General features: G+C 39.9%; 2 protein-coding genes across 2 annotated transcripts; one reads left to right on the forward strand and one right to left on the reverse strand.

The window, feature by feature from the left end:
* LOC137271780 (fucolectin-like) lies at window positions 1-2,458 on the forward strand. Its single transcript, XM_067804181.1, has 3 exons — window positions 1-16; window positions 955-1,209; window positions 1,965-2,458. Exons 1-3 carry the CDS (start codon window positions 1-3, stop codon window positions 2,444-2,446), a joined length of 753 nt encoding a protein of 250 aa, XP_067660282.1. The 3' UTR covers window positions 2,447-2,458.
* Window positions 2,459-3,695: 1,237 nt separating this feature from the next.
* LOC137271781 (fucolectin-1-like) lies at window positions 3,696-5,172 on the reverse strand. The gene is made up of 3 exons (XM_067804182.1): window positions 5,124-5,172; window positions 4,623-4,871; window positions 3,696-4,219 (listed from the first exon to the last, which is right to left on the reverse strand). The coding sequence occupies exons 1-3, from the start codon at window positions 5,170-5,172 to the stop codon at window positions 3,696-3,698; spliced, it is 822 nt and encodes a 273-aa protein (XP_067660283.1).
* Window positions 5,173-19,702: the final 14,530 nt, after the last annotated feature.

A 19,702-nucleotide genomic window follows, 5' to 3' on the forward strand; every position in this document is an offset into this window, starting at 1 on the left:
ATGGGGTCCGCCTGTGGTAAGTGAAACTTTGTGAACACGCTCTGCTTTGAAACGAAATGATGCTAAAATGTATGTTTTGTGACAATCGTTTAAACATTTCGATTTTTAGTAGACAGTTAGTTTGTAATGGGCCAGATGCGAAACTTCGTAACAAAAGGTTTTCTGCTCTCTTGTAGAAATAGATATAGGAAATACGAACTTTGTAACGCAAGGATAGCCTTTTAGATACAAGCCATGGATTGTTGATATATCCAACTATATTCCATCTGGCATAAAGAGCAACATATCTCTGACATGTACATGTATGGATTATTCAAGACATACCTGATATATTTGTCAATGATCTGTCTTGTGACAACCATTAGAATTTTGGTGTTATAGTAATTGTGTCAGATCAGGAAATGTGTACATTTTGTGGATTATTTATGAAATGTAAATATTTCCTGATCCACTCAGTAAATGTACGCATTTCCTAAACATTCCAGGAAAGTTATACATTTCCTGATTTGACACATTTACTGTACTACATATAACACGACGGGGACTGGGAAGATAAACCGACAATTAGGCAAGTAAAACTAATGTTCTTTCCGTTTGTTAATGTTCAGGGTAAATTACATAAATATACTAGAAGGTATCATTGGTCTCAAACCACAGAATGATTAAAAGTAATTAAAAAGCAGGGAGTCATTCAAGGAAGTTCACTTCTCTCACACTTCAATGGTACTTACTATTCGTAAAAGCACATCATGACATTAAATGTGTGTAGTTGATTAAGTAGTTAGAACAACAGTGTAAGTTGTGCTCGGGCCAGGTTCGCAACTCGTTATCTGTCCTCTTGACAACGGTATAAGGATCCATACCGAAACGTAGAATCATCCGTAATAAAGAATCTTATTTTCTTATTTCTTATTCTTCTTAAATCTTTCATGTGTTCTTCGCTTTATTTACCAGCATGGAATGTATTCGTCTCAATAAGCGAAGTCGCTCAAGGACAGACTGCAGGATCCACATCGTCTTTCTTTTTCGGGTCTGAAAACCTTAACGCAACGGCAGACTTGGCTGTCGACGGTGACCCAAACGGCGACTTCCTCTCAGGCAGCTGTTTCTCCAGCGATATGGGGGACACCGACCCCGTGTGGTATGTGGACCTCGGGGCTAACATGGAGATCTACAGCGTCAAGATCTTCAACAGAGGAGATTGTTGTGGTGTGTTAATTGTAACATACAGTTATGTTCATTTGCAATTATGTGCATACCGTCCTGAACAATATTCCAGTTATATCAAAGCTTGATGAGATGCAAGTCTCAAACGACCTTTCCAAGTTCACATATTTTCCTCACAAGTAATAAACATGTTACACAGAATGGAACCGATGCACAGAATGTGTGATTACTGACACGTTTCAATGCAGTCCATGATTTAGGTCGTGTTGCATTATGTATACGATTGTGTGGAAACACATGCACATTCAGGATGGAGAGGTTTAATACACAAGCTGTTTAGTTCATATTACTTAACCAGCAACGTATTATGTGTGTGTGTGTGTGTGTGTGTGTGTGTGTGTGTGTGTGTGTGTGTGTGTGTGTGTGTGTGTGTGTTGGAGACAAACCTTATGGCATATAAAGTATGTGTTGTATGTAGGTTTTGATTATTGTTTAACACTATTTATGTTGGTAAGCTCATACATAATGCGGACCTCTCAATCATTCGGTATGTGTTGTGTCTGCAAGCATAAGCATTTAATGCACATAGACATGTATACATATATTACGTGGTATAGATAAATGCATAAATGAGTGTTGTACCTGTATGCATAGACATGTAGATACGTACATACGCATGCTTAAACCCCAAACACTCACTCAGTCACTGTCATAATTAATATCATTTATACATATACATCCAACCAAACATCCATCCGTCCATCACTAATATCATATTTATCGTTTTCATATTGCAGCTGATCGTCTCAGAGACATTACCATCGACGTTGTCGAGAACAATCCCTTGTCTGGCAACCCCGGAAACGTGGTCAACTGTGGCAGCATTGGTGATCCTGGCGGCGTGGGCCTAAACGGAACCATCGAGATTGTGTGTCCCTTCCAAACCTTCCAGTTCACTTCACACTATGAAAAATACTTCCGGATTGAATACCCACAAGGCCAATACATCCGCATCATGAAAACGGGCGACGAACTGTTGAATTTTTGTGAGGTGGAGGTTCAAGCCGCCACCGGTATCTTCTACAAACATAAATCGAAAAGAAACCGCAAGGGTGACCGCAATGACCTTGTTCCTCAAGGCTTTCATGAGTATCAACCAAGCCAAGACGAGAACCTTCAGGGTGTTCCCGTTCCCTTACCGTATTCCAATGTCAATCACGTCAATGAAGGGGTGACTGATACTGATGAAAGCGGGGAAACATCGACAGATGACCAGTGAACTTCAAGTTACTATATGTTCCAAGAATGACAATATGTATCCAGTTTTCTTGTATAACCCTTATCTGAATACGGTTGAAAGTTAGTGGTTTATTTTGAAATTAACAATAAAATAACGTATTTTGGCTTGGATTAGAACTGTGTTGTCTGTTTTGTGTTACTTTAATGTCAATATGGTTAACAGTTTTACAGTTTGTCATAAGATAATTCAAACTGAAGCGTGAATAGTGAAAATCCTCTATAATGGTATTTATTCAGATAGCTACGGGGTGAACCCGTGATAGATGGAACATATAAGAAACATACACACGTCCCGTAGGTTTTACTCCTATTCAAGTATGAAGAGAATCGCAAGCATTCATCTGCCAAATGTTCTGCAGTAGCTGCGTGAAATCCTAACAAGTGTAGAAGCAGTTGTGATGGTGGTGGTATGTGTAATACGCCTCTCCCAGTTGTGTTTTAGGCCTCACGATTGCAGTTTTTTGTACATGTGTCCCCTCCTAGTTGTGTTTTAGGCTTACAATGGCAGTGTTTTAGTGCATATTTAGACTCCTGGTTGTGTTTTAGGCCTCACGATTGCAGTGTTTTGGTACATTTTCCCCTCTTTTTGTGTTTTAGGTCTTACGATAGAAATGGTTTGGTGCATGTTTCCACTCCTTATTGTGATTTAGGCCTTTTAATCTGTACTCTTCTAATGCCAAGGAGTGATGGAAGTAACCCTGTGTACAGTCCACAGTTCAGAAAAACAACTTTGAGCGTTGATGGCTGACCATTTGAATGGGTGACCGTCTTTGGCAACTTGCCTCATGCGAGTTTCTAGGACGTCAGTCTGCTCGAAATCGAAGCACTTGTGTGGTCTCACCTTAGGCAAATTAGCTGAGATGAGCTGAGTTGAGTTGAGCTGACTGTCACATTGTAAAGAGCCAACAACTATAGAGTAAGGTTTTGATACTTCCCTCCCTTAAGATGAATCTAATGTTGTTCGATCCTTAAGTCTGGAGAAGAGGTTTGCAGAAGACACATATATCTGTAAATATACGACCATGTACACACCTACGATGTTGGTAGTTCCATGAACATGAAATTAGTTGTTGTGAGGCGTGCTGAGCATAAAATTCCAAAACAGAGGCAAACTTTAATGCTACAGAGTGTTTTATTGACGTGAACTACAAATATCCAAAACATATTTTGATACATTAGACCACGCAGTTAATTGTGTGAAGCTTATTTGTATCAATTGTCTGTGCAGTTTAAGCAGACTCCGGTTGTGGTGGTTGCGGTTCCTGCTGGCCATTTGGCTGGGCTGCCACAGGAGTAGGAATGGTGACACGATGCATGTCTCCTTGAGGCTCGAACTGGGTGACTGTGACCCCGTCAGGAAGAGATCCGTCGTTTTCTGAAGGTGAACCAGCAACACCAGCGTTGGCTACGCCTGCGTTGGCTACACCAACAGAGTTGTATGGATAGTAGACATTGGTTGCAACGTTGACTTGAACCTCGCAGAGAGTGAGTAGTCCTTCGGCATCACCAGTGCTTGTTTTTGTAATACGGATGTAGCGACCGTTTTGGAAGACGGTGTAGAAGTAGTAGTAATAGTAGTAGTAGTAATAGTAATAGTAGTAGTATGTTTGGAATGGACACACAATTTCCCGAGACCCTCCGGCCCCGACACCACCGGGGTTTCCGATGGTGCCACAAGTTACAGCAGTGCCTGGGTTAGCAGACAAGGGGTTGTTCTGAAGAATGTCCACCCTGATGTTGTTGAGACGTTCAGCTGCAATGTGACGTTGATACATTTATACACTCTGGTCGTTGTCATATATCATTAGCAATAGTAATCAACCAAGTTTAGAGAAATCAGTATTTTTTTCAGTATTTTATTCAACTGAAACTCATTGCCCAGGGATCCAGCTTAATTCAACTTAAATAATTACGTTATGGTTTTGTCATTACACTTTAATATGAATAATTACTTTACTGGATATACTGAGATGAATTTACACATGTGCATCTTATGGAACTAATGTGATTGTGCCAAACTGAAACTACACATGAACATTACATGCTCAGAATTAGAGATGTTTGAGGAATCTCTTCATTCAGAGAGCAGGATCGCCTGGAGTCGTCCGTTTTTCTAGTACACACTGTTGATAGTGAATAAATGACTGTACACCTACCACAGCAATCTGCTCTGTTGAAGATCCTGACGCTGTAGATATTGAAATTTGCACCAAGGTCGACAAACCAAACGGGGTTGTCGTCGCCAATGTTGCTGGAGAAGCAGCTGCCTTGAGCGAAGTTGCCGTTTGTGTTGCCATCAACGGCCAAATTGGACATCGCTTGCAGGTCGCCGAACGTGAAAAACGATGTTGAACCTGTTGTTCTTCCTGTGGCGACCTGATTCGTTGAAACGAAAACGTTTATTCCTGCAAAAAATAGAAGACGACTAAGAAACAGATAGTGTGATCGTATGAATAACATAGTTCCTGTACTTACTTCATGATATGTTTTTAAAGTCGTACTTATCATGGCATGCAGTTATATGAAGAATCGTGTGATCCTTAGTTTTACAAAGTGACGATCTAGCGATGTGACAGAATGCTGCACCATCAACTAACACAAACCAGAGAACTGGATTGTGGATGGTATCATGATAAATTCATGAATATCCATCTCACCTTGGGCAGAGCCCAGCAGCATCAACACGGAAAAGAAAAGGCCAACCATCTTGAGCATCGGTCAGTTGAGACATGTACTCTGGTGAGGAAAGAGCGGACGATTTATAGTTGTATTCCTTAATCTACAATTTGATTGTTTAATATGTACATCGTGGGTGGTTTTAACGTTTAATGAATATCCTAATTTGACGCCGACAGAACGTATTTCCTGGAGCAATTTACGACACAGATGTAACTGATATAGCCTTGAGGGACACATGTGGTTTCCATTTTGAAATTAGGAATAGATATAGTTAATAGAGATAGGACTACCTAATACTGAAATCACTGTTCACGTGACAAACTTTGATGGGAATATTGTGAATCTCTATAGAGGGTATGCAGATGGCTGATTGACGTGAGCATCATTCACTAACCCCTTGAAAATGACTTATTATAACGTCCGTCATAAATAAAGTACTAGTAAATTAAAATAACACGCCATTAAATTGCTGTTTGGGATTTATAGCTGTTGGACTTTCCAGGTCTAAGCTGTTTTTCTATACATATAATGTAAACAGAACGCTTTTCAAACGAATCTATAAATGTTCATGAAACAACGCACAACTCTATAAAACTATCGGACGGAATACATGTATAACGTAAAGTTCTGATATGAAGACCAGGAATGGTTGTGGTTGTAAGAAGGGGAACACAAAATTGACTGATAAACCCACTGCTAATGATTTACGATCACTAGATTGTTTGGTCGAGACTCCATTAATAACACCCCACCGTCATATAGCATAAAACTAAACTAACTCACCCTAATTGTTTATGCCTAATTTTATTATATTTATATTTTATACTAATAAAACTGCAGTAGAAACGTTGCTGAGATTACATGAAATTAATCTACATTGTTATTTAAAAGACATATCTTATTTGAATAACAATACATTTATACTTTCCACCTTAGTGTTTTCCCTTTTTATTTTCACACACATTATTTTTGATTAACTTGATTTGATTTTTGATTTTCCGACTGCTTAGACCTCGGAAATGATGTGACGTGTGGTCCAGAGTTGAACGTTTCTCTGCCTTACATATGGGCGGAGGGTAGAAGAGTGGTTAAAGAGTTCGCATTCGCTCGTGAAGACCCGGAACCGGTTCCATACATGGGTACAAAGTGTGAACCCGTTTCTTGTGCCGTCCTTTATTTCTGGGTGAAGCGACCGGGGATCAAACCGTCGACAGCTTTGTTGTAACTCATGCACCTGAAACATGACTGAACCAGTGGCATAGAAGGTCTTTAGCTTTCTTTCAAATGAAGAACTGGCTGCTCATATATAAGCACCCATCTGTATGATACTACATCACTATGATGTCCTTCAGAACTTCTCCTGCTAACAATCTTTACATTGAGGTGGATGAGCCTTCTTTTCGCCAACGCCGAAAAAAATTATCCTTACAATATATTACAAAATTATATTCTAATAAGTCTAATCCTGCATTTGACTGTGGTTTTAATCCTCTTTATGATGATTTGTACATCAAAAGATCTTCTGTTGTTCCGCCTCTTGGAATCAGAATTAAGCCATTTATTGCTGCTGCCGGCATTGAGCTGGGACACAGAGCTCCCTCACGGCTTCTTTCTTCTCCTCCTTGGCAATTGGTGAGGCCGGAAGTTGACCTAATACTGACACAGTTTAAAAAATCAGAAACTAACGAACTACAATGTAAACAAGAATACAATCAATTAAGAAGCAAATATAGCAATTACAAATCCTTATTTACAGATGGATCCAAGGATAGTGGCGCAGTGGCCTGTGCCACTGTCGTTGGATACAGGACAATATCTTCTCGATTATCGGATAATAGCTCTATTTTTACAGCTGAAGCAAACGCAATACTAACAGCTCTTAAATATATTAAGAGACATCCTAAGTATAAACAATATATAATCTTTTCAGACTCTCAAAAACATATCTTATAACCATCCACTTTTAACAGAAATTATTGAGTTTTATAATGTTCTTGCTACTGGCCAATGCGACATCATCTTTTGTTGGTTACCCAGCCACGTTGGCAATTCTGGGAACACAATGGCTGATCTTGCTGCCAAGGCAGCACTCAACAAATCTGTGACACCAGTTCTTATTCCATACACTGATCTTAAAGCTACTATTAGATCTTATATCCGTGATCTAACGCAAAAGAAGTGGGATAGCCAGGTAGGTGTAAATAAATTACATGCAATTTAACCTTCCATTGGTTATACCTACTTGGGTTGTCAGTCCAGATTTGAAGAGGTCATCATACGACGATGTCGCATTGGTCATACGAGATATACCCATGAAAACCTATTGAAGGGTGACGATCCTCCGTTTTGTATCCCTTATGATGAAAGAATCTCAGTCAAGCATGTCTTGCTTGACTGTGTTGAATATTCCATCACAAGGGATAAATATTGTAAATCAAAATCTCTGAACGATCCTTTTAACGATAACAGTCCTCATTTAATTATTGCATTCTTAAAAGAATTAGATTTATTAACTGATTTGTAAATAGATGTATATTTTATGATTGGAAGTTTGAATTAGTAACTAAGATTGTTAGTGGATGTGTCCTAGAGGGAGGTTGAAGTACCGTAAAATTATTGTCCTCCTGAGAGGGTACGTAAGTCCCGAAACATTTCAAGTACATTTAAACGTTCCACTGTTTTTAATCGTATTATATGTGCATTGTTAATTTTTGGGCTAAATATGTCTAAATTGCTAACATCTGAAGGGATGGTGTAAATCCAGCTAAGGTCCATGCAGGAAGCAAATGTACTGTAAGTCCCCATGGTCCCTAGTAATGGTGATCTACCTTCAGCTGTTGGCAATCTATAGCCTCTTTTCATATTGTATTGTCCAAATAATGATATAAGATTTAACTTTCCACTACAGTTTTAATTCTAATTGTGATATATTAGTTGTTTTACTGTTCTTTGTCAACAGGGTTTTAATTTCTGAAAATTGTGGTATGCAATGTAATTATAATTGTTCTCGTCACGATATGGCTGCAATATTGCCGATGTGACGTTAAATATTAACTCACTCACTCACTCACTATGATGTTTCGAGAGTGTACTTTCTGTAATTTGTATTGGTATTGATTAACTGATAGTTATTGCTGGGTCACAATGTTTAGAGTTGAAGTGATAATTAGTATGGGTCACATTTCGTATCATGCGTACGGTAATAATGTTTCAGCCTTTAAAGGTCACATGCAACCAATAAATCAACTATAATTAGAACACAATTATCACTTATTCATGACATAATATACATTGCTGCTTGTAAAAAAAAAGACATAAACAAAATTATAAGCGTACAATCGAGATTGAAAAGTGCAATATTTTGTACTTGGGCTTGCTTTCCTCGAAATGAAGCCCTCGGGAGACCGAAACCAGTCAAAGCGAGTGGGCGTGCACTCAAGTGTAACGACGGATTCCGATTGTCTGGTTCATTTGCTGATACGCAGAAGGTCCATTGTATGTACAAGAAGATGATCTGTTTGATGGGCATTTAGAAGTATGTAAGATTCTTCATGGGTAACAACTTCTTTCACTGTACTTGAATGGATTCATATGCCGTTGTCAAACAAAATCATATACACTAGAAGAAGTTGTTATCCATAAAGAAAGCATATAGAAATGTTGGGCTTTGTAAATACATGTTTTCTGAATTTGCCATACCGTACCATATATAGTTTACTACGAAAAAATAGGCTAAAACCCATGAAGACTCATGCGAGCTGGCTGACCGAGGTTACGTCTGAAAGTAGAATCGATAAACGAAACATGAATTAAAATGCATAAATATTTGACTTCATTACAGGCTTCCATCTGCACGAAAATGTTTCCTACGTCTACATCCAATTCACTATTCATAGTATTTAAAGCATGCATGATATGAGCTCTTCCCCAAACTCTAAACATTATCTCAACCACAATAGTTCGGTCCGAGTTCTCAAAACCAGCTTAAACCTAGAACATGCATCTTCAATTGTAATTAAATCCATAGATTGGCATCATATTCACCTAAATACTACTTCATAATGTTCTCAAGGGCAACATGTAAAGAAAACTGGCCCCTTGAAGTGAAGCCCTGTTTTCACTTCATTCTCAACATAGCCTCAATCCGAAGTCTCTGTTCGGCCGACTTGGCCCGACTTCTCAAAAACAGCTTAAACCTATCACACGTGTACTGTTTTGTGTTTACAATCACTGATGACTATTCTATCTACCAAAATATGTTTATCTTTACATGCTGCATTTCATTGCATCACAAAGAAATCTTTAGGTAGATGTAATACCAATCGATGGATTTCTACATAATATGTCTGGATACATGTGTCAGGTTTAAGCCGCTTTGGGGAGCTCGGGACAAGCCGGACCGAAAGCTTATGAAACTGTGCCTTTGTTGCAAATGTATAGAAAATAGGGTTCACTTTAAGCAACGTGTTGCATTTTGTAACATGGGAAAGTGATATTTAGATGTAGATGTACATGTACATGTAGATCTAATCTATGGATTTAATTACTATTCAAGATACATGGGTTAAGTTTAAGCTGCTTTTGAGAGGTCGGACCGAAAACATGTGATACTGTGTTTATTGAGAATGTAAAGAAAATAGGGTTCACTTTGAGCAACGTGTTTGTTTCAAATACACCGATTTGAAGCTCTGTAAAGCCGTATTTAGGTAGATATGATACTAAACTATGGATTTAAATAGAATTTAAGATACGTGAGGCGTGAGGTGTGAGGTGTTTTTGAAAGGTCGGGCCAAGTCTGGACGAACAGAGACTTAACACTTTTGGTCGAGGCTATGTTGGAAAGACAGGTCATTTACTTTAAGGGACCGGTTATCTTTACATGTTGCATTTTGTAACACTACAATGTGATGTTTAGGTAGATATGATATGATTTAAATACACTTCAAGATACATTTGACAGATGAAAGATGCTTCTGACGGAACGTGCAAAGCCGAACCGAACGCTTGTGATACATTGTGCATGTTGAGACTATACAGAAAAGAGTCCTGCGCTTTGAGGAAACGTGTTTGCACATGCTCTGCTAAGTGTTATTTAGGTAGATATTATTGCATTTTGTCTGTCCTGTGTACTAGTAAATTTAAGTATTTGCATACTCGCAGGCTATTGGATTTTTGCTGGATTTATGCTTTTTATAATACAGTGGCAATACATACGATGTTTGCGCGTGCGAATGCATTTTTCCTTTTTTATCCTTTATAATATATTACAAAATGTTGTGATTTAATATACGTCTAACACATATTTATAATCATGTCATAGTTGCCCACTGGCTCTCGCCAATGCTCGCTCCTCTTTAACATAAACATCCTCTGCTGATTCAGTATGAGACAATAAAAGTTAATTAGGAAACCCCAACTGTTTTAATTAAGGAAAGAAAAGCAGTAAAAACAGTGTCACTTCCTTCCCAGGACCTCAGGATGGCACTCCTCACGGTAACCTTCTCACACAGACATATCAAGGACAACACATAAGAGCAAGACAATGTCTTTTCTCTGGGACTCTCGGTATGTTATCAGTGTTGGTTTTAACTATACATTTTCAACCAATCCATACTTGGAATTCTAGCTACCCAAACATTCTGCAATCCATATTTAGTAGTACCCGGTGGTCCGACCCGGCCCGACTTTTCCTGGCCCGACTTTTAGGCCATCCCATATCTCTTCGTCTGATTATCAACATCGACTTACAATCAAGATCGCTGTGGAAGATTTAGTAGAACTGTTTCTCAGAACTGAACACCAAGGCTTTGGTTGATATTATATTTGTGATTACTTTAGATTTGACTCAGTTGCATTGTACTGGAAACCTCTATTGTGAATCATTGTATTTTACTCTTTGGTCAATAAAATAATACTGAATATTTTAAACTTGTCAGTGTTTATATTGTGCTGGTTCTGAGGGGATTTGTTAAACCTTTTGTAACGGCAAATTAGTTACCGTAACTTATTAATGACTTTCCTTTCTCACTGCGAAGACACAGGTGCACAATATCTGCATACTGCCAAAACGGTTAAAACCACCCTCACTCACTCACAGACCCGTTTGTCACAAACCCATGTGAAAAACGACTACAGCTTAGTTTCTCACACTGAATGAAATTTCCACTCAGAACCAGAGGAGTGAGTGAGCTTAAATTAATAGTCACATCGGCAATATTTCAGGCACATCGTAATTTAAAATAAGTATACATTTATTATAAATGCAAGTAAGTTATGAAAACCTATCGACGAAGGACATTGAAATAGCTAGATAGCTAGACTATTACAGAGAGAGAGAATTAAAACTCGCACATCACATTAAATTTAACATTATAAAAAATGCAAGGTAAACAAGCATTAAGTAAACGTTTTGACTGATTCACTGGGAGTGTAATGCTACCCGTGTATTGCACAAGTTTCAATTCAACGGATATGGGAAAGGTTCTAACAAGATAATTTGGTTGTAACAGTTTGGATATTGGGCATTATTAACGATTGGTATTTTAAATGGAAATATATATAATTATCTGCATGTAGCATACCAGGGTGTTCTCTTTCTTTGCTACCCAGCAGCTGGGCAGTAAGGAAAGAGCCGTCCTTTGAAAGATTTGCCAGATGGTCAAAAGCGAATCTGACTAAGGAACAACAGCGATTGTGGATATCTGTTATTCTAAGTATGTTTCACGTCACTTTGAGCATTACATCTAATACACTCTTCAAAACAGAGAACAAATAAATTCACAACGCCCAATCACATATGAATATTTCATTTAATTTGATTGCTCCGAGCATACAACCTAATAGGGTGGCGGTGACCTGTTCTGTAGACAAAATGATAACACTGATAGTCCTGTCACAAGACTTGAGATGTCCCTGTATGCGTGTGTGTTGGGTCTGGGAGTGGGGAGGGGTGCTGTTTGTGTTGGCTAGGAGGCAGGTGTGCTATCATCAGTGCACTACCCCTCCTTGACCCTGACTGAAGAAATCTCCTCCTTTCCCCTGGCAAGACGTTGGCCACTTATGCAGTACCCATGAAGATCCAGGTTAGAATCGGTCTTCCGCAACCCATGTTGGTCGTAAGATAACGGGATCAGAGGTCAAGGTCACTGACTTGGTTAGGATGTCATCGTATCCCAATTTGCGTAGATCAATGTTCATGCCGTTGTTCATTGGATTTTCTGGCCGAGACTCACCATATATCGCTCAGATCCTGGAATCTGGAAGGCCGGGGCACATGTTTAGCCACATCAACTGATAAAGACAGAGCACCTGGTCGAGGTCTGTGTGCAAGAAATGCAACAAATCAGTTGCTACTTTCATCATTTTATTAAGCGGACCAAGTGCAACAGTGTCACAACATCCTGTTTTCAAGGGTGAAACACGATGTTATCGGTTCTTATGCTGATGGTGACCTTGCTAGCTTAACGTCGTCATGAGGGCAGACAGAGCGCAAAGTTAATCGTTTTGTCTTTCCTGTTTAATTAAGAAAGTCAGTAGGGACTTGATTGCTTTAGTTGCGGGATTGGGGCACGGTGGCCGAGCTAGCTAATTTGCCAGGCTAATGATCCGGCGAGGTTGAGGTGTCTGGATCGATCTCACTGTGTGCGACACTTTCAGTATTGTCACTACTCCTAGTGTACAGTACCCAACCCAGTGCACTTAAAACAACCCACGAATCGGTCGGTTAATGATCAGAGGTTGGCCACATGAATACGTGCAAACACCTAGTTGCGGGTACAGCAAAGTGCAATGAACTAGGACAAAGTACTGTGTGTCCCAGTCTACCTAGCTTTGAACTGGTACCTTGTTAGGATGAATAAGCCACAATAAACTTGATGCGTCTAGTGGCTGCAAGAGTTACATACTCCTAGGGGAGTTGAGATTGATAATACTAGTTTAAATTGACATCCATTCAGGAGGGAAACAAATACCAGTTCCTTGAGCAAGCACCAGTTTTGTGGATATGTGCGCTATAGAAATATCCTATAATTATATCAACTCTTCTTCTTCAGCAATTGCAGATCTTTCTGAAAGTCCGGTTTACATTTTGTTCAGTTCTATTAATGAGAACATTTGTGATTTACCTAAACGTGCCTTTTCCCCCAAATAAAAATGATGCATTTAATGAAACTATTTCTCTAAAACTGTTCGTTACATGAACTAATTTGACGTGTCTGTGCATCTTGTGGAAGATCAGGTCTACGCCTATCTTGGAATGCCAGGTAGGGACAAGCTCCAGAATGGCCAGATTCAAGATAAACTTTGGGCCAGGTATAATTCTCGCTTGAAGAAAATCTGGAGCTCAAAGACAAATGCTCGAAACAAGGTCAACATCACCAGAACTTTTACTGTGCCTGTCCTCTCCTTTTCCTTTGGAGTTGTTGATTGGACATGACAAGATATCCAGATTCTTTACCATCTGACCAGAATGATCATGTCTGATAACAGAGCCCACCATCCACGTTCCTCTCTCAATCGTTTATACATGTATATGCCAGTCACTTCGGGAGGTCGGGGTTTGGTTTATGTGGAGGCTCTTCAAGATTGAATTTTATTGCGTACTTTTGCACATATTTATTTATCGGTTGACTCTCTTGTGATGCATGTCAAGACACACGATAGGAGCAAGGAATTACAATGGTATTTTAAGAGTGTCAAGGTTGTTGGACAGAATAAAAAAAAACAAACTTGAGGTTGAGTATGTTGATAGCAATGTATTGCTGGACGGTACAGCGATGGGAGTAAACAAGGTGAAGCCCTTCACAAAGTCTGCCCAGAGTCGGTCATTTGTGGAGAAGCTTCGTGAGAAGCCATTGCATCGTGTGTACATGCAGTGTGGGTAACAGAATAGAAATCCAACCGACTCTTTCTCTTGGATGAAGTCGGCTGGTCTTAAATGTGAAACTAAGAGCCTCCTTTTCGCTGCTCAGGAGCAGTCACTTCCCACTCACACCCATCCTTGTCAGTGGATGTCTTTCCTCGGTTTCTTGGTACAAACAGTATATCTTAAATGACATGATGGCATTGCTGACATGCCTGTGGCTCTGACTCAGAGGTCCATCCATGGTATGACTCTGAATATGCCCAGGGAGTCATGGAAAGTGATGTTTTCTCTGGAATAGGCCAATATACAGTCCCAGACAAACCTGACGTTGTTCTTTTAGATAAAACCAATGCATTTATTTATATCATTGAATTTTCTGTCCCTTTTGTATGGAATCCGAGAAGGGACATTGTCGCGTTGTCGCATTGTCGCGTTGTCGCCCTCACAAAAAAAAAAGCAAAATGAGGCAAAAATTAACCAAAGCGCGACAATGCGACAACGCGACATTTCGCCTGTTTGTCGCATTGTCGCGATGTCGCGTGTTGCGTTTCGAATAACATTTTCTCTGTTCCCACAAAGTGCGACACGCGACATAGCGACACTTTTCAAGGTCAAAATACTGAAATGTCGCATTGTCGCATTGTCTCTTTGTCGCCCTTTTCGATTACCGATGCGCATGCGTAGAAAGTAAATTATAGTACGCATGCGCAGGAAAAGTTAAACTCTATTTCACACTTTAATGGTCCTTTTGCTACTTCCAATGGTTTTTAAAATGAAGTAGTGCTTGAAATGGCAGTTGGACTGCTTTTCTTGAACTTAATGGAAATCTTCATTGTTGGTTTGAAAATTATTTTATATATAAATGTATTTAGTGAATGAAGTGTGTTTTAGCAGCAAGACAAATATTTGCGCAACTTTTGATTGTAATCAGGGCACACGTTTGCCTTGTCATTCAAGGCGGGGCAATTTGCTGTGCAGATTAATGTCTCTTTGTCACACCAGATAGCTATTATCATAAGTTCGAATCCCAGCACCATACACATTAATCACTTTGAACATTTCGCCGATATCCAGATGACAGGTTGTGAGAAACTGAAATATTGTTAAAATTCAAGCCACATCGGCAGAAACATCAGGTCATGTCCTCGAATGGGTCACTATGTTCCATAATGTGGCTCCTGACGCAGTTTCGTGGTACAGTCATGTCCGACGCTGATGAATTTGTTCGAGATCTGTCTCTGTTCAGCCAGCAGTGGATGGATACCCAGTAGAATGAGATATCATAGTCGACTTTGAACGTGATAATGGGAAAACGCCATACAAATGGACAGTTATCATGGTGATATACTATCCCAAGAAATAAACGCATAGACGAGAAATCTGTTGAGAGAAGTTTCAAACGTGTATAACTCGTCCATAAATAGACTTTAGTGCATGAATTTTACATCAGTAATGAGTGCATGTGCTTTAGAAGAAAGTAATGTCTATAAAACAAATAATATACTTCTAGACAGCGAAGACGTTGATGACAACGTAGCACGACCCTGACGTCGGGTTTTCTGGTTCTCAAACGAATCTCTTTCAGCCTGTTCCGTACAGTTTGACCTGACATCCTCTGAAGCCCAGGTGCCCTGGCTGTTGTGCTCTCACCCGTGGGAGTACCATCACGCAACTGTAGTACCCGCATGTACCTATTTGAGCTGCAGTGGTAACTCTAGGCCTGCCTGAAAAGGGGCGGTGATTTCTTACATCTGTCTGGCTGCAACGAGCTGTAAGTCATTATATCTTGCTCAGACTAACATTCAGACGCCTGGCAACAGAAGAGTTGTAAAAATACAAATCGCCTATGCGTTTCTTTTGGAGGGATGGTTTATTAGAAACGATGAAATAGCTTGGTAGTGTTGCGTACCCTTGAAGTGCCAGAAACAACTCTCCCTTCACGCCCTCCTCCTACTCTGCGACGCTCCACTCCATTCCACACCACACCACACCACACCACACCACACCACACCACACCTCTCCCCTCCTCCTCCTTCACTCCTCCGGCGCTCCGTTCTACTCCACTCCACCCTAGCCCACTCCTCTCCACTTCGCTCCACACCACTCCTCACTCCTCCACCGCTGCACTCTCTCAAGGTTTGGGAAGCTTCGCAAATTAGCAAGGTATTTCAATACAATAATGTGTTGTCATGTCTGTTTTTAGTTCTGTTTGAATCCTGTCTTATTAACCCTGCACATGAGATAATTCACAATATATCTCATACTTTTCTCATATGGATACTTGATCAAGCGATACTTATGTAGTTATGTACTCGTTTCAAACATGCACCTACTGAATCATAATATTCTTCAGCAAAATGGACAGTTTGAATACGCCATTCCATTAACCACGCACCCTTAACCCACACACTACACGGCAACATGGATGTTCATTTATCATTGTTCTGAGTTCGAATCACGGGTATCTCAGCTCTTAAAAAGTATATAAAAATAATCATGCTTTTGACGAAATGTCGCGTTGTCGCATTGTCGCGCGTCGCGCTTTGTTAAAAGATTGATCACAGTCTTGATTAAAACATATTGACTAAAACGCGACAATGCGACAACGCGACAATGCGACGAAATGTCGAGTTGTCGCGTTGTCGCGCGTCGCGTTTTAGTTAATATCTTATAATACATACTGTGGTCAATATTTTAACAAAACGCGACGCGCGGGAGGGAGAGTTGTTTCTGGCACTTCATAATCTCCGGCAGGTTCCTGGTTGATTCGTTTCCTGGGAGTTGTCCCGTTCACTGTCTGGGTTGTGAGTAGACGGGGCAAGGGCCCCGAGGTGATGATGAGCCTTACCAGCCTGACAGTAGCCAGGTCTCTCCTCGGTTTATCCTCATTGGTCAAAGGCGAGTTTAAACTCATTTGTTGATTCAACCTTAAAATAAGTTGAACTTTGGTTGTACTTCGGCTGTAAGACGATTTTAATAACTGAATTGTGGTAGTAGGTATGTGTTTTTCTGTGGTGGGCAAAAGTTCTGCCCATCATGTTACAAGGAGTAGGAGGAATGAGGATCTGGGCTAAACTCTTGTATTGTTTCGTTGGTCAACAGTGACTGATTGATTGACTTTATATGGTAAATGATGCAACAGGCCATTTAGAGTACAATACCGGAGTATTACAAGGACACAGGAAGCGCCTATACAATCAGGCCTACACATGGTAGTTAGAGGCAATAGAGGCAATAGCTATCGACGGCACACTTCAACATGTAATCATAGTGCTAAAAATGTATTTGGCAATATAAGTGCAAGGCCCGTTACACAGAGAACAACATGGCCAAGTATTACAGAGGTACATGGAGCGCCTGTAAAGGCAGAAATACAGATGGCAGTTAACAGGAAAGGCGATGGCTGACATTGGCAAACATCAGCATGCGAAGTCACGATGATAAGAACTTTCACAATTTAAATTTATATGCAACGCACAGAATACAACACAGAATACTACATATCAGCGTATTACAGAGAGACATGAAGCGCCTGTAAAATCATATATACAGATTGCAGTTGACAATAGAGACAATGGCAGTCAAGGGCAAACTTAAACATGCAAAATAATCATGGTGATAGAAACTTATTTCGCAATTCAAATGCAAGAAATGTACACTTTCCAAGATTAGTTGTGATATCATTCTGACACTGCAGCAGCCGCTTAAACATAATTACAGATAGAAATATTTTGGAATACGTTTTTCTCTGAGATCACCGTAAAATGCACATTCTAGGGTGAAGAGGAACTCGGCTTCTATCACGGGAATAACACAAAGGGGCCATAATCGCTGATCTCTTGGTAGTACCAATTTACAACCACATTCAATCATGAGACAGTGAGCACCTAAGAGAGCACAAAGAATTTCTGTACACTTTCACTGGTATGCTTGTGAAATGGCTGTCAAACCTAAACAGTATTTTAATTGACTATTAGAGTGGTAATCTGCAGGGATTGTTTAGGTTATCACACCACATCCGTGTATGTGGCATATAACTTTGAAATAATGATCCGATTGTGACCAATTCTAGGGACCAATTCCCTCATTTTGTAGGGAAGTAATCTATCTTTCGCTCCGTAGGCCTCGACGGGGGCTTATAATATTTTTCGAGGTGAAATCTATCTTTGAGGAGGTGAAGAAATGTAAAGTTACATGTAATCTGAAAACATCTGCATTTCGACAATTTAGAGGGGATTTGTGTTTTCATCCTGGTGGCTCAAGCTATTAACAATATACTGAACGTTGGTCACAGTTCCTAGCAAAGAAACATATGTGCTAGTGTTTTGTATCCATAAAGCTGTCTTAATGTCATTCACCGACATGGAACGATATCTGAATTTGGACAAATGTGAGTACAAATGAGCAAAACCTGTAATTACCTACCCAACATGTCCCGTGCAATATGGACGATTCAGAAGGTGAGTGAACATTTGGCCCATTGTTGACATCGAACTCACGTCTTTGGCATAACTTGTGATTTACTTGTATTAAGTTATTCAACCAGTCATTTGATCCTTCTCATTCATATTGCATCAGTAGAAGAGATGGCCTCAGCTGACACCATGTTAATGAATACAAATATGTGCACGGCAAAGAAACAGACATTCAACGGATAATATAACGGAGTCATTTTCAAGCATTATTCTCTTCAGACAACGCACCAAGTCTCTATGAATGTCCTAGTACCGATGAGGATGACACAGCAGGTGATTACTTAGAGGATGTGGACGACATGGTATTGGAATCCCCTGTAACAGAGAACGAAATTTGTGACGCGATTCAACACTTGAAAACAGGAAAATCGGCAGGCGTGGATGGAATTCTCTCTTAGATGATTAAATGTTCCATACCAGAATCACTGCCTTTCCTTACCAAATGTTTTAATATATTATTCCAAACAGGTGTGTTTCCTGAAGTTTGGTCGCAGTCTATAATTGTTCCTATTTTCAAGAACGGAAGCGTGGACAACCCGGATAATTACAGAGGGATCTTGCTAATCAGTATACTGGGGAAACTGTTTACCAGTATTGTTAATAACAGACTTACACAGTGGGCAATTATATGTGAATTATCACCAGAAGCTCAAGCTGGGTTTCGGAAAGAATACTGGACGTCAGACCATATTTTTACGTTGTTTGCAGTTGTTGAAAAGTATCTTTCCTTTAAGAAACGTAAACTATATATTGTTTTTGTGGACTTCCGGTTTGACTCTGTGAAGAGGCATTACCTCTGGGTCTGCTTACAGAAGAATACTCTACACGGGAAGATGTATGTATTCCTCGGATCTATGTACCAGATCTTAAAATCGTGTGTTCGTGGCGACAAAGGCATAACTGACTTCTTCAACTGTCCACATGGGTTACGCCAAGGATGTGTACTGAACATCCTAACTAAATGTTCAGAGGAATGGAAGCTTAATGTTGATCTGGACAAGACAAACATTGTCATATTTATGGTCAAGTCCCAGCTAAAGATGGATGGAAATTCAAAGGTGACATAGTCAAAGTTGTAAAACAGTACAAGTATCTAGGCGTCTTGTTTACTCAGACTTTGAGCATGAGTAAAACTGTACAAGAACAAGCAACCGGGGCGCAGAAAGCATTCTGTCAGCTACAATCAGTCCTGAATAAAGTTGATGTTATAGCACCCCAG

Source organism: Haliotis asinina, chromosome 2 (genome assembly GCF_037392515.1).
Source record: "Haliotis asinina isolate JCU_RB_2024 chromosome 2, JCU_Hal_asi_v2, whole genome shotgun sequence".
NCBI lineage: Eukaryota > Metazoa > Mollusca > Gastropoda > Lepetellida > Haliotidae > Haliotis > Haliotis asinina.